Below are 16222 nucleotides of genomic sequence, written 5' to 3'. Positions count from 1 at the left end.
TACCGATGAAGGAACGAAGGAACGAAGGAAGGTCCCTTTGGGGTTCCAAGCTTCAGGAATCTGTGATTCCAGAGATGTCCTTGTCTCTGATGAACAAATGGGATCCTCCTCCCCCACATGTGGTCCCAGATGCCCCACCCGTGGGCTCAGCCACGCAGCTCACCAACCCCCAAGACCCCTCCACCCAGGGCCCCTCAGATGCTCCCTGCTCACCTGCCGGCTCTGCCTGCCACCCCTGCTCTCAGCAAGGCCACTGGCTTCGGCCCGCCACCAGGAGAGGCTGAAGGGGTGAGCCAGGGCCAGGTGGGCGGCCAGCTTGCCCTTTCCCAGACGAAGAGAGGAGGACAGCACCACCTGGGGAGGGGACAGACTGAGGGGGAGGGCTCCCCCAGAGAGGCCAACCCCCTCCCCACCACCCAGTGCAGGCAACCTTCTTCATCAAGGTCATGGGAGTGAGGGCTGCTGGCCCAGCACTGTGGGAGGCCCTCCAAGAGCTTCAGCCCATTTTGCAGAGGAGTAAGTTGAGGCACGGAGAGAAGCAGATGGGGACAAGCATATGACAAAGATGGGACTGGGAGTGACACATTGTGGTGGCTGGAGGCATTTCATGGGTTCAAATCCCAGCCCTGCCTTCCAGTAGCTCCGTGACTCTGGGCAAGACCTCATGCCTCTCTGAGCTTCAATTTCATCTTCTAGAAATGGGGCTGATGTACCTGGCACACAAGAGGCCCGTAGTATGCGTCAGCCACTGGTCTTCCTGTCCCAGGTGGTGCTGGGACCCAGGTTTCCTCCTCCCACCCAGTGCCCTTCCGATGGTCCCTTGGGGACTGGGGCCCAGCCCTGTTGGCCCTGTAAGGCTCCTCGGGCAGGGCAGCGCCCCAAGTGCCCCACTCAGGCCACAGGGTGGGCTTCCCAGGTATCCTTCCAGCCCCGACGCCTACCTGGTTTTTGCCATCCCAGCCCACGACCAGCTCATCCTGGTGGCTGCGTCGCGAATGCTCAGAGGCAAGGCGGAGGCTGCAGTGCCGAGGCAGGGGGAGCGGCAGCGGGTGGGTGAGCTCCACTGGAGGCAGGGACACGGGGAGGGGGCGGGAACATGAGCTGAGGACATCGGCTCGAGGCCGAGAGGGTATAGGGGGCCACTTTGGGGCCACACGCTCAGGTAATCTGCACAAAATTCAGAAGCTACACCCTCACTTGGTCCCCATACCACTCAGTATAGTCCCTCAGTGTCCCCGTGAGAACCCCAAATCTCTACTCCTGCAACGAGGCTTTGTACCTCCTCCATCAAGAGGTGGAATTTGTTTCCCTGGCCCTTGAACCTGGGTTGGCCTTGTGATTTGCTTGTAGAATTTGGTGAAGTTGACACTGGCAAACCCAGCCTAGGCCTAAAGCGTCCTTAGCTCCCACTGGCTCCCTGGGATCCCTGCCCAGCCACTGTGAGAACAAACCCAGGCTGGCCTGCTGGACGGTGACACCACACAGAGGAGAACCTGAATGTTTCGGTCGAGGCTGTCCCAGACCAGCTGACAGGCAGCCAGGCCCCCGAACACATTAGAAAGCCCAGCCAAGATCAGCAGCACCACCTACCCAACTTGGGGCTGACTTTGATGCGTGAGTAAGACCAGAAGAGCTGCCCAGCTGACCCACAGGCCCATGAGCAGTGATAAATGCTTATTACTATAAGTCACTGAGTTTGGGGTCATTTGTTACACAGCAATAGCTGACTGATACAGTCTCCTTCTTGTATCACTCTCAGGTCCCTCACACTCATGGTTGCCCAGGCCTCTTTGAATGTCCCACACCTACCTGGCCACACTCACCTGCGCTATGAACTCATTCCACCTTGGGGTGTGACACAGGTGGTACCTTCATAGCTGAGGCCTCACAGAAGACAGTCTCCTTGCCCTAGATTTTCTTCCTTCATCCCTTAAGGCTGAGTCCAGCTGCCCTGACCTCCTGCACCACTTGATCCCATCCTGTGAGGCCACCAACTGGTCCTGCCTTCCTAGACCCCCAGAGCAGGAGTCCACCAAGACCCCATTGCAGACAACAGCCACCGTGCTGCCCTCTGAGCCCTCTGGAAGGGGTGCTGCCTGTCCCCACACAGACTCTGGGGAGCTGTGCCCAGAGACGGTGGCACCACCTGGTTCTCAAGGCATCATCTGGTCACCAGTCCAGGGAGCACTGACCACATTTGCATGCCACATGCAGAGCCACACCCCTCATTCCCTCCACCCCTGACCTGCTGGCTCCTATGCTCTGTGAGCACCTGGCAGGGTCCACGGACTGCTCCGCCCACCCACGGGCCCCCGAGCACGCACACGCTCACACATGCACACAAGGGCATCACACATGCACACGAGGGCATCACACATGCACACAAGGGCGCACACACACCGCCCTGGCATGCTGAGGGTCTTCTCATTTCCTCTGCCTTGCAGGGCACATGTGTGGCAACCGTGATCATGGGGAACTCCACTGGGCCACTCAGCAAGCCGTCCCCCGGGGCCGGGGTCTGCACCGTGTCTCCCGCCTGGCAGGCCAGCAGGTCGGGCTCTGCTCTGTGTAAGGGGGCTCCTCAAACACTAACTGACAGTCTGTGTGCACAGACCCTTGGGGACAGGGTTGTTTCCTGGAGGGCCGCAGGGGTCACGGGTGCCACCATTGGGGCTGCACTCACCTCCCCTGCCAACCTTCAGTCTGTCAGCCTCCGCTCTGAAACCTCTCGGGGATGCTCAGAGTTGGCACACCTTCCACGCCCTGGCCCTACCCTCCTGTCTTAACACACTCAGGTAAAACCCCAACTCCTTGTCCGGGCCTGGGATCCTGTGTGACCTGGCTCCCCTGACCTCTCCCACCTCATCTCCCCCCTGCTCCTCCCTTCAGTCCACTCCAGCCACACTGGCCTTGCTGCTGTTGCTCCAGCCACAAAGCTTGTTCCCACCCCAGGGCCTTTGCACCTGCTGTTCCTTCTGCCTGCAATGATCTCCCCAGAGCTTCACCTTCTTGGCACTCGGGGCTCAGCTTAAACATCACCTCCTGAGACAGCCCTTCCCCGGCCACCCCACCTGGAGGAGCTCCAGGCCCCCAAACCAAGCCCTGCTTGTTTTCTCAGCCCTTCTCTCTAGGAGACACCCTGACGTTATCTTGTTCAGTATGTGTCCCTGCTCACAGCCTGCCTCCCTGAAGGCGGGGACCTGGGCCATCTTATTTCCCAGTGGATCCCCAGCACCTGGAACAGCACCTGGGATAAGCAGGTGCTCAATGATGGTGCTCTGAGTGACTGGGTGAATGGGCCACCCCTGCTGCAGCCACTGGGAGACTCACCCTGCAGGCTGAGGGTCCCGGTGGGCTTGAGGAAGGGCCCGGAGAGGCTCCCGTTGATGGCCATCTCCTGGCCATCCCAGAGCACCATGTGGTGCAGGACACGGGTGCCACGGGCTCGCTCGTATGAGGTCTGCAGGACCAGCTCCCCAGGAAGGGTGTGGAGCTGGAAGAGAAAGATGGAGCTGGGTCACAGGGGAACCTGGCCCATGTTCCCGCTGAGGGTAGGAAAGGAGAGAAGCTTTCAGAAGAGGAAACACAAGAAACAAAGTTCTAACAGTTTACTGGGCTGGGCAGATAATGTAAGGGAGGGGAGTGAGGGGGTGCAAGGGGTGTGACATAGGAGACCGACGCCCCCTGTAAAGAGGACAGCCGCCTCTCAGCTCCACTTCCAAGTTGTGTGGCCTTGGGCCAGTTTCCCAACCTCTCTGGGCCTCATTTCCTTGTGTATAAAATGGGGTAAGAATAACAGTGCCAACTTCGGTGATATAATGGGTGTGATGTGCTCAGCCCAGGGCTGGACCCATGGACAATGCCATGTGGGGCTGCTGCAGTTGGTAGTAGGATTTCTCAAACATTTAGTGAGCACGTATTATGTCCTTGACCCAGTGCTGGGGGTTGGGGTACAAAGATAAACAAGACTGGCCCTGGCCCTTCAGGGCCTCCAGGCTGGTGGGGAGACAGTCACAGAGACAGAAAATGGTGGGACAAGGTGACAAGAGTAGCCACGAAAGATATTAGAGGGACAAAGAAACACAAAGAAAATAAGTGGACAAAGCAGGGAAGGGCATTCTAGGCAGAAGGAACAGCCTGTGCAAAGGCTCAGCAAGGAGCACTCTCCCTGCTGGTGGGTGCCACAGGTGGAGGGTGGAGGGGACTTTTGGTGGGACGAGGGAAACTGACTCTTAAATGTCTCTAAAGCCCATCACTACTGCCCCCACCTCGGTCCAAGACATCATCATTCTGGCCCTGCCCACTGGCTTCTTCACTGTTGTCTCTGCTGTCCCCTGTAGGTCCCTCCCCACACAGCAGCCAGAGGAATCTGAAAGCACCCCTTGGATAGTGTCCTCAAAAGGCGTCCAATTTCAGAGAGAATCAAATCCAAACTCCTCCCTGTGGCCTGACATGCCCTGCATGATTGGATTCCCACTACTGCCCACCATTTCCCCCTCACTTACTCTGCTCCAGCCCAGTGGCCACTCCTCAAATATGCCAAATTCATTCCTGCCCAGGCCCTTTGCACGTCTTGTTCCCTCTGCCTGGAATGCTCTTTCACTAGATTTTCTTTTTTCTTTTCTTCTTTTTTTAACATCTTTATTGGAGTATAATTGCTTTACAATGGTGTGTTAGTTTCTGCTGTATAACAAAGTGAATCAGCTATATGCATACATATATCCCCATATCCCCTCCCTCTTGCTTCTCCCTCCCTCCCTCCCTCTCCTACCCCTCTAGGTGGTCACAAAGCACCGAGCTGATCTCCCTGTGCTGTGTGGCTGCTTCCCACTAGCTCTCTATTTTACATTTGGTAGTGTATATATGTCTATGCCTCTCTCTCGCTTTGTCACCGTTTACCCTTCCCCCTCCCTATAGCCTCAAGTCCATTCTCTAGTAAGTCTGTGTCTTTATTCCTGTTTCACCCCTAGGTTTTTCATGACATTTTTTTTTCTTAAATTCCATATATATGTGTTAGCATACGGTATTTGTTTTTCTCTTTCTGACTTACTTCACTCTGTATGACAGACTCTAGGTCCATCCACCTCACTACAAATAACTCAGTTTCGTTTCTTTTTATGGCTGAGTAATATTCCATTGTATATATGTGCCACATCTTCTTTATCCATTCATATGTCAATGGACACTTAGGTTGCTTCCATGTCCTGGCTATTGTAAACAGTGCTGCAGTGAACATTGTGGTACATGACTCTTTTTGAATTATGGTTTTCTCAGGGAATATGCCCAGTAGTGGGATTGCTGGGTCGTATGGTAATTCTATTTGTAGTATTTTAAGGAACCTCCATACTGTTCTCCATAGTGGCTGTATCAATTTACATTCCCACCAACAGTGCAAGAGGGTTCCCTTTTCTCCACACCCTCTCCAGCATTTATTGCTTGTAGATTTTTTGGTGATGGCCATTCTGACTGGTGTGAGGTGATACCTCACTGTGGTTTTGATTTGCTTTTCTCTAGTGATTAGTGACGCTGAGCATCCTTTCACGTGTTTGTTGACCGTCTGTGTATCTTCTTTCCACCAGATTTTCAAATGGCTGATATTTGCTTGTCATCTCCGGCCAGCTCAAATGTCATCTCCTTAGTGGGGCCTTTCCTGGCCACCTAAATAGTTCCCCAGTAATTCCCACTCATATCACCCCATTTTGTTTTTTCTATAGTATGTATCATCATCTGGTATATTTTCTTATTTGATTTTTTTGTTGGTCAATCTCCCCACTAGACTGTACACCTGGTGAGAGGAAGGACTCATCAATCCTGTTCTAAGCAACATCCCCAGTTTCTGGAATAGTGTCTGGTCTGGCACCTAGTAGATGCTCAATAAATAATGTGGAAGGAAGGAAGGAAGGAAGGAAGGAAGGAAGGAAGGAAGGGAGGGAGGGAGGGAGGGAGGGAGGGGAGGGAAGGAGGGAGGATGGATGGATACAGAGGCCAGCTGAGAATCCACTACCAGCAAATTTTGCCCATATCACAGCTCTGCCTGCATTGGATCCTCCCAGGAACCAGGACAATTCCTCTTTTCTCAAAGGGCTGCCCCAGGAGCCTCCCAGCCTGCCCTAGCCCTGGCTCTGGCCTCCTCCACGCACCTGGGGGAAGGTCTGTTCCAGCGTGATGATGTTGGTGAGACTGTTCTTAGCAGCCACCAGCCTGGAGCCAACGTGGAAACGATGCTCCTCCACCATCAAGGCAAATGTGCTCTCGGCTCCACCCTCAGAGTATCGTAGCTGGGCCAGAAGAAAAGCAAGTCAGATCTCCTCATCCAAGTCTCTGACGGAACACTGAGGAAGATGCTGGCTCCACACTAAGCAAGCTCGGCCTCCCAAAGCCCCGGGCCCGAAAGACGCACAGCTCCCTGGATGGGACAAACTCTGATGACACGAGGGTCCTGAAGCTCAGTTTAGACCACCAGGTGTGGCCATGACAACAATCTCCCTGTGCCCTTCATGCTGTTAACACTGACTTGTAGATAGGGGCAGGCAAGAATTCTAGTTGTATTACCATTGCGAACAGCAGGGGGCAGTCTACTGCAGAGGACAACACACAAGCATTGCATTAAACAGACCAGGGCCCCAATTCGGGCTCTAGCAGGTATGGGATCAATGACCTCTAGCTAGTTCCATAACCACCTTCACTTTCTTATCAGATAAATTGGGATAATGATCCCTACTTTATTAATGGGTTGATATGAAAACTATATGAAATAATGTGCTAACTTCCAGGCTGGCTGAATAGCAGAATCACTTAGGGCACCTGCCGAAAATATAGATTCTGGGCCCCCACCCAAGACCTATAAAAACAGAGCCTCTGGAAACTGGGTCAAGAACTGGTATTCTTAAGAGCTCTCCAGAAGCATCATTAATTTAGTGATGCCCCTGTCAAAAACGTTCAACCTGAATCATGTCTCACACAAACAATCTGACAAATTCAAATGGGGGATTTTTGCAAAACAACTGCCTGAACACTGCAAAATCATCAATGCAGGAGTTCTTTTGAAAACTTAACTATAGCGTATTTACAATATTGTGTTAGTTTCAGGTATACAGCTTCCGATTCTTTTCCATTATAGGTTATTACAAGATACTGAATACAGTTCCCTGTGCTACACAGTAAATCCTTGTAGTGCAATGCAGTTCTTCTTTAATGTGGTTAATGACAATGAAATGCTTAGGGGCAAGTATATCAATATCAGCAACTTACTTTGAAATGCATCAAAAATTAAGAAGGATGGAGAACTATGTGATAAAGTAGAGCAAAATATGAATAAAAAAACCTAGGTGATGGGTATGTGGGTGTTCACTATAAAATTGTTTTAATTTTTCAGTGTCTGAAAAGTGTAATAATAAAATGTAGGCAGTGGGAAGAGAACTTCTAGATCAGGGGTCAGTCTTTGGGCCAAATTTGGCCCACTGCCTCATTTTGTAAATAAAGTTTTATTGGAACACGACCATGCCCACTTATTTACATACTGTCTATCGCTGCTCTTTTGTTACAATGGTAGTAGTTGCGACAGAGAGGGTATTGGGTGTAAAGGCTAAAATGTTTATTATCTGGCCCTTTACAGTAAAAGTTTGCAGACCTCTGTTCTAGATTAAGAAACTAAAGAGATTTCGGATTAAGAAACTGAATTTCTAAAAAAAAAAAAAAAAAAAGAAACTGAATTTCTAGATTAAGAAACTGAATACCCTGGATGATCCTGATCTGCATTCCGGATTTAAAACAAACAAAACAAAACCGCTCGAAAGAACATTATTGCAAAAGAATGCGACAACTGGGAAATTTTATGATGAACCATATATTCGATAATGGTATTATGTCACATGTTAAATTTCCTGAATTTTGTAATTCTGTTGTGTTACACAAGAAAATACCCTTGTTATAGGAAATACTCGCTGCAGTATTTGGGAGTAAAGAGATGCCTCCAGAAACAACTCAATATTAACTCACAATAATACAGAAAATACGTGTACGAATATACAAATGTATATAACATATGTAAGTATAAATAGAAAGATGTGGTAAGATATTAACACTTGGTGATATAAGATAAATACCAGGGATGTATGTACAGCAGGATGACTACAGTTAACCCTGTTGGACGGTATATTTGAAAGTGGTTAAGAGAAGAGAAAGGAACAAATGAACCAATTTACAAAACAGAAACAGATGCAGAAAACAAACTTATGATTACCAAGGAGGAAAGGGGGGGAGGGATAAATTGGGAGATTGGGATTGATATATACACATATATAAAATAGATAACTAATAAGGACCTACTGTAGAGCACAGGGAACTCTACTCAATGCTCCGTAATGACCTACATGGGAACAGAATCTAAAAAAGAGTGGATATATGTATAACTGATTCACTTTGCTGTACACCTGAAACTAACACAACATTGTAAATCAACTATATTCCAATAAAAATTAATTAAAAAAAAAAAGAGAGGAGATTCTAAGAGTTCTTATCACAAGGAAATAATTTTTTTTCCTTTTCTTTTTCTGTATCTCTATGAGATGATGGATGTTGACTAAACTTACTGTAGTTATTTCACAATAGATGTAAGTCAGATCAGTATGCTGTACACGTTAAAGTTATACAGTGCTGTATGTCAATTACATCTCAATAAAGCTGGGGAAAAAACCGATTGGTAAATGTCCACTGTCCTACAATAACTTTTCTATAGGTCGGAAATTATTCAAAATAAAGATTAGGGGAAAACTAAGAGGTTCCCCAAATGATGGTGCAGTGAAATCTGGGGAGCACTGAGATTCTGTGTGATGTGTGGGTACAGGGCCTGGCACACAGTAGGTGCTCTATAAACAAAGGCAGCCTGGCCCAGGGCAGGGAGGGCTTTTAACAAAACTGGGTGGCTGGTGGGATAATGAAGTGACCAGCTGGTGATTTTAATCACTCACTCATTTACACATCCTGTCATTCATTCATTCTTTCTTTCTTTCTTTCATTCATTCACTACATGCACCTACTATGTACTGGGCCCTGTGCCAGGTGCTGGGCACACCCTCCAGGATCTCCTGATTTGGGGAAGAGGGGCAGACAGAAATAAACAATGGCAGCAGCACGGAGGGAGGGGGAATCATGGGTCTCATGGGTCCTCCTGTCTTCCCCCAGGACCTCCAGATGCTACACACAGGGCAGATGCATGAGTGCGGGAGATGCTGGGGGTTCCAGGTAAAAATGGGATTTGTGGACACAGGGCACGAAGACACGCAAAGACCCGTGGGAAGGCAGACGGGACACCTGGGAGGTGATGCTGGCTCAGCTCATCTGAGGCCGTGTCATCTGATCCAGCGACCGGGAGCGTGCCAGGCCGGGTGAGGCGGCACCAGGCACCAGGCGGGCAGAGCCTCCCCTGGCTCCTAAGGGTCTCGTGGGCCTGGCTGGGGGCCGCAGGGGCTATAGCCCAGGAATGTAAACCTGGGCCTGTTTGGGAAAGCTGGAGCCAGGGGTTTCCGAGCGTCGCCCACGGGGGCCTGTGCAGCCGGCAGACAGATGTGGATGTGTTAACACTCTCCACACCCGCCTAGGGCAGGGCACCTGGAACCAGTTAGGAGCTTGCGGGAGGCGGGGACACAGTTACCTTGGTTGAGGCTGAGGCTCTGCTGGGGCAGCAGCCTAGGAGGATGGGGAGGTGATGCCGGCCTGAGAGCCGCAGCTCTTTGCTGGAAAGAAAGAGGATGTGAGAGGCCTGGCTTGAGCGCACCCTGTCCAGGGCCTCCAGGGCCGGGTCAGGACCAAGCCAACCTCCCCAGCAGAGGGGTGGAGACTCAGGAACCCAGCAGCAGAATAGCCGATAAAGGGCTATTCACACGCCCCGAGGCCTGAGGGCCATGCGTTGTAATGGTCGGGGCTGCAGCCTGCCCCCAGGCGACCTGAGTTTGAATCCCAGCTTGGCCTTTGCCTGGTCCTGGGCAGGGACATTGGGCAAGTCCCTCCGTTTCCCCTTCAGCACAGGGGCTGGGTGGTACCGGGAGGCACGTCTTCTGGAGGCCCACCGATGGGCCCCCTCGGGCTTGGCCAGTGGAGCCTCAGCAGAGAGGACGGTGGGATTTAAACCCGGGCTCCCTCCCAGCACCCCTTCCTTGCCTCTTCAGGCTGGGGTGCTCATGTCTCCCCACTGCTGCCAGCCCTGGGGGCTGTCCTGGCCCGGTGGTGCCTCTACACCAGGGTGTCTCACCCTCAGCGCAGCTGACACCTTGGGCCACACGATTCACTGTGGTGGGCTGACCTGTGCGTTACAGGGGCCTGGCAGCACCTCTGGCCCCCGCCCACTAGGAGCCAGTAGCATCCCATGCCGAGTCGTAACAACCAGAAATTTCCCCAGACATCGCCAGACACTCCTGGGCGGGCACACTCGCCCCCAGGTGAGAACCACTGGCCACCTGACTTCATCTGACTGTAAGACCCCCGACCCCGGCACCCAGCAGGTCCCTGGACTGAAGAGCCGTAATAGTTACTAATATGTACTCGAGGCCTGGGATGCATTTAGTTTGTGAGACCAAGAACTCCTCATCCATGTCCTGCCCCCAGAGGTCAAAGATATTTTATCAGCTGTGTGACCTTGGGTAAGTCACTTGGCCTCTCTGAGCCTCCCTTGTCACACCTGTGCAGTGGGGCTGTAGGTCAGGAGTGCTCAGCTGTGGTATCCCTCACTCATTCCTCTCCTCTCAGGGCCCCCAGAGTGTAGAGAACCCCTCACCTGAGCGCCCGGTTCTGGCCACGGATGTTGAAGACCAGGCAGGCTTGAGAATCACAGGTCAGCTGCAGGGAAGAACTCATCTCCTCCTCTGTCCAGAGCTCCCAGAACATGAGCTGAAGAGGGATGGGGGGGAAGGCTGTGAGGTGTGGGGAGGGTAGGGGCCTGAGGACCCTCACAGGCCAGGCCATGCTCCACAGCCCCAGCATGTCCCTGTCCCCACCAGCCGGTGTGGCAGACGCCCATCAGGCCTGGCCCCATCTAACAACCTCTTGGACGGTGAGGACCCTTGGGCAGGGCCTGGACTGGCTCCCTCACTGCAGACCAGGTTGCCTACTGTGGGCCCCCAGTGCAGACCTGCGCCCCTGACGTCGGCAAGGAATGACCTCCCCATGGGTCTTCCATCACCCGGTCCTGAGGCCAGGAAAAGGGGATTCAGATGAAGTCAGGGGAGAAGGGAGCTCGGGCTGCTCCGTTGTGGGTTACAGTGACGCAGACCCTCTGCGTGAACAGTGACATCCTGGCCCTCCAGGACTCCTCCCACGGCAGGGTGCAGTGAGGGGCAGGGGGATTGCTGGATAGTCCAAAACAGGAGGTTGAAAAAGAGGCTTTGATGCGTGCGCTCTGTGACTCGTGGGGGAGTGGGAGGGCCCAGCCAAGCAAGGTGAGTTCACACCAAACGACAGTGGCTGGGACATGGCGTCACGCAGTGGGGCCACAGCACGTTTCCTTTCTCAGAGGTTGTTGGCAGCGAGCATCTCATGGAAGGGCCCCGTACCAAGCCTGAGTCCCTATCTTGATGTCTACTTGTTATGTGACCTTGGGCAAGTCACCTAGGCGCTCATGTGTGACCCAGAGATGATGATGATGATGATTAGTTACCACCATCATCATCATCACCAGAGCAGCAGAAGCTTCTAAAGCATCTGCTTCAGCCACACGCCGTCCCAGGTGCATTCCTGGTATTCCTCGCTCCATCCTCACAACCCCCACATTATCGATACAATTATTATCCCCATTTCACAGATGAGGAGATGGAGGGCACAGAGAGGTTAAGGAATTTGCCCAAGGCCACACAGCCAGCAAAAGGCAGAGCTGGGACTGACCTCCAGAGACGGCATTCCGTAACAACTGTGCCGCTCTGCCTCTTGCTGGGGTGTCAGGTGATGAGTCAATGCATATAAAACCCTTAGCATGGTGCCGAGCACGCAGTAGGTGCTCTACAAATGGAAGCTGAGCTTTGATTTTGATTAAAAAGTGGAAGGGCGGAAAGGACACAGCATCAGGAACTGGAACACAGAGATGCAGGGGGCCAGTCCACACCAGCCCCACAGCTGGGAATACAGAGGTCACTCAGTAGACACTGGTTACAATTATTACTATTATTAATAAAGCCTTTACAAACTGTAAAGTGCTGGAGAGACACAAGGCAAGAGCATCCCGGTCAATCGTGCACACAGTGGTCCTCTGCTCCCGGGAACAGGATGGGAGTTGACAGGATTAGGAGGGAGCCTGCCCCTGCCCAGGCTGGCCACCCACTCCTCACCTGGCTGGCGAAGGGCAGGCCCAGCCTCCGGAGAGCGGGCGCCGTGTGGCTGACATTCACCACCAGCTCCAGAGGGCCGTTCACCGGCCAGGCCACCAGGGCTGCCACGTCCACGCTGATCCCACCATCCCCACTTTGGAGGACCACATGGGCCTGGGTCTGGGTCTCTAAAGGCAGAGAATGGCAAAGGCTGCTAGAGACTGGGGTTCACCTCCCTTCCCAGTTTAGGGTCGCACCCTGAGGATACCAGTGGGATTGACCCTGGGCAAGTGTTTCACCTCTCTGAGTCCCAGTGACATCGTCTGTCATGAGGCGTCCCCCAATCTAGGCCTGGCCAGTTCCTTCTCTCATTGGAGTCGCTGTTGATAGGACAACTCCTCCGAGGAGCCCCCCCATGACTGCTCATCTAAAGTACCTCCCAGCACTTCCTGCTCCCTCCCCCTGCCAGAAGGTCAGCTCCATGATGGGAGGGCCTTTAGTCTGTTTCATTCCCTGCTATAACCCCAGCACTCAGCACAGCCCCAGCCAGACACATCATAGGTGTCCGGTACTTGTTGAGGGAATGAACAAACCAATGATGCGTCTCTTCAGGGTCAATCAAATATCAAATCAATATCAAATAATACTGACCTGCAGCTTGCCTGGCCCAGGCTGGAGGGTCTCTGTCCCCTCCCACCCCACAGGGGCATCTCTTCCAGTCCCCTGCCTCCCGCTGGGCTGCCCCTCATCGTCGCAGCAGGTAAAAACTCTCCAGAAAAGGAGAGTCCAGGATCTGGCCCAGCCCCATCACCTGCCACTTGGGCCTAGCAGGGAGGGTGGCCCTCTCTGGCAGACACAGACAAGACTGGCAGCTCTGAGCCTCAGTCTCCTCACCTATAAAGTGGGCACAGCCCGCCCACCTCGAGGGACATTGCCAAGATCAACTGAGATTCCACATCTGCGAACACCTGTGCATGGGGCACATAGCAGGTCTCAGGAAGGGGTCGTTTCCTTCCTTCATCATGCAATGTTCAACCATGTGCACCTACTATGGGGGGGGCATGAGGAATGAGGGGACACACAGTGAAGGGGACCAAGTCCTCTTGCCCGGGGAGGTTCCAGATTGTGGGAAGTCACCAAGAATGCTGATGCCAGGCAGAAAACGCCCCCCGAGGGACTGGGACGGCAGTGGGTGGGGGGTGAGAGGTCACCCTGGCTGGAGGCCAGCACACCAGGCCTCCTGGTTCCGGGGAACTGGAGTGTGGAAATTATCCTTGGGACGACTGTCCTATTACTTTCCTCCCACACCCCCTACAAACCCTTCCTCAGAGCAGTCTGTGAGGTCAGCGCACACGGAGACAGTCGCCTGTCTGACCCAGATCCCCGCTCACACCACAGGATGCTGAGAGCCGAGGATGGAAGAGTTTGAGACCAGAAGAAGATGATCCAAGGGACTCGGGGACACACAGGGATCCTGATCTCCACAATCTACACAGGGGTCAGAGGGTGGCTCTGGAGTCATACCACCTGGATTCATCATTAACCAGCTGTGTAGCCCGGAACAAGTGACTCAACCTCTCTGTACTTCTGTTCCTCCCTTGCAGAATGGGGATGGTGTTACTAACCCCTCTCTCATATGTTCACACATTCACTCAACAGATGATTAATTGAACACCTACTACCTGTCACTCTGCAAACAAACATCATCCCCGTCCTCGTGGAGTGTACATTCTAGTGTGGGGTGAGTGGAAGACAGGCAATGAGAAATAAAGATATTTAAAAAGTAAGTTACACGGTATGTTAGAATGACAAAGCCAGGGAGAGGGATGGGGAGAGCTGGAGAGAGGTGGGGGTGCAAATAAATAGGGGGAGCAGGCAAGGCTTCACTGAGGAGACGACATTTGAGAAATACCCAAAGGAGGTGAGAGAGTGACTGTGGGGAAGAGCATTCCGGGCAGAGGGAATAGCCTGTACAAAGGTCCTGAGGCAGGAGCAAGCCTCATGCGTTGGAGGAATATCAAGGAGTGGAATGAGCAGGGGCCAGGAGAGAGGTCAGAGGTTAGGGTGTGGCTCCTGAGGGCCCGAAGGCCCCACTGGGGGCTTCAACTTTCCCTTAGTGTGCATGGGATGGCTGAGCAGATTCCCTCAGCTCCTGTGTATTGAGGACTTGCCTGGTATGTACGCAGTAAGCATTCAATCAATGGTGGCTCTTATCACTGTCATCTTCCCTTCCTCCTCCAATATGGGTTAAACTGTTTCCCCCTAAAAATTATGTTGAAGTCCTCAGTCCCTGACCTGTGAATGCGGCCTTATTGGGAAATAGGGTCTCTGAAGGGGTAACCAAGCCAAGATGAGGCGCTAGATTAGGATGGGCCCTCGTCCGATGACTGGCATCCTCATAAAAAGAAGAGAAGAGGCAGAGACACAGGGGCAGAGATTGCAGTGATGCGGCCACAAGCCCAGGAACCCCTGGGGCCACCAGGAGCTAGAAGAGGCAAGGAAGGATTTTCCCCTGAAGACTTTGGAAGGAGCATGGCCCTGACAACACCTGATTTCTGACTTCCGGCCTCCAGAACGGCGGGAGAATAAACTTCTGTTGTTTTAAGGCACCCAGTTTATGGTACGTTGCTTTGGCGGCCCTGGGAAGTGAATAGACGCTCCCTTAGGAGTGAGGCTCCAAGGCCAAGGGTGTCCTGGTTAGTCCTGGAGCTCAGGGTCAACTGGGCCTTAGGCTGGCGGGCAGTCCCCACATGGAGGAAGCCAGCTCTCATCCATGGGCAGTGCCTGGCGGCCTTACCGCGTGTCTGCAGCTCGGCGCTGATGCGGGCCTCTGCTGGGAACCCCGCCTGCCATAGGGCCTGGCTGTCGTGCTCACTCCAGCCAGAAAGCTCCAGGCGCCCGTCGCGGTGATGGCAGCTCACGGAGTAGTTCAGAGACGTGGCCCCTGCCGAGACGCGTCCCGAATTCTCAAAGCCAGAGTCACTGTCGTGAACGTCCACGGAGACCTGGAATGACACCCAGGAGATGCTGGACCACCCTGCACAGAGAGCGTCAGCCCAGCCCAGCGGGCACCAGCTCCCACAAACCCTGGGGTTTTGTACCACCCATGCCGCTGGGATGGGAAGAACCGGGACCCCTTCAAGGAAGCAGGTTGGAGGTTACACGTGGCCAACTACACGTGTGCTGTTTTGCTGGTGGCGAGGGGCTCTGCCTGCTGAGGAGTGACTGCTACCAGGTACAGGGTTCCCATCTGGGGCGATGAAAACATTCTGAATTAGAGAGTAATCGCACAAATTTATGAACGTACTAAGTGCCCCTAAATTGTACACTTTAAAATAGTTCAAATGGTCAATACATATTTTGCCACAATAAAAAAGTTAACAATAAAATTTTTTCAAATTTTTTCAAAAAGTTAAAAATACACACCTTGGCCCTCAAAGGCCTTTGAGTTCGCAACCTCCCCACCATGTGTACGTAAGTTAATCACTGGAGCCACGACAGCACGGCAGCCATCACTGGCCAAACACGCAGTGCGTGGCAACAGGTGGCGAGGCCCCTCCCTGCTTTATGTCACCCACTCTATAAAGTGGGAAGTGTCACTCCATCATTCAACGATGCTGACTGAGCACCTACTACATGCTGGGCCCTGTTAAACCTAGGGATGCTGTCATGCACACGACAGACAGAAATGTCTGACCCCGTGGAGCTTAAACACCAGCAGTGGGAGACAGACCAGGACAAGGTCAAAGGCGTCACGTGTCAAACAATGGGAAGATGATGGAAAAGAGAAAGCTGGGAAGAGGCTAGGAAGGGTGTGAAATAAGAAGAAAGATGTAGATATAGACGTCTCTGCCCCCGGTTCCTGCTAATGTTTGGTCTTTGACCCCAGTCCGACACAGAGCCCCTGTACCCTTGTAAATTCTTGAGTG

General features: G+C 52.8%; 1 protein-coding gene across 1 annotated transcript in view; it reads right to left on the bottom strand.

Moving 5' to 3' along the window:
• The window catches only part of LOC137206544 (uncharacterized), a 154994-nt gene that overhangs the window by 27833 nt on the left and 110939 nt on the right, over positions 1-16222 (bottom strand). Inside the window, exons 49-56 of the mRNA XM_067705236.1 lie at positions 15091-15298; positions 12315-12481; positions 10772-10884; positions 9653-9734; positions 6141-6278; positions 3331-3493; positions 942-1063; positions 214-354 (exon numbers count right to left, since the gene is read on the bottom strand). Coding sequence (XP_067561337.1) covers positions 214-354; positions 942-1063; positions 3331-3493; positions 6141-6278; positions 9653-9734; positions 10772-10884; positions 12315-12481; positions 15091-15298 — 1134 coding nt within the window. The remainder of the gene's footprint in view (positions 1-213; positions 355-941; positions 1064-3330; positions 3494-6140; positions 6279-9652; positions 9735-10771; positions 10885-12314; positions 12482-15090; positions 15299-16222) is intronic.

Source organism: Pseudorca crassidens, chromosome 15, assembly GCF_039906515.1.
Source record: "Pseudorca crassidens isolate mPseCra1 chromosome 15, mPseCra1.hap1, whole genome shotgun sequence".
NCBI lineage: Eukaryota > Metazoa > Chordata > Mammalia > Artiodactyla > Delphinidae > Pseudorca > Pseudorca crassidens.
The sequence above is the reverse complement of the archived record's forward strand: the minus strand, read 5'-3'. Positions and strand labels throughout refer to the sequence as shown.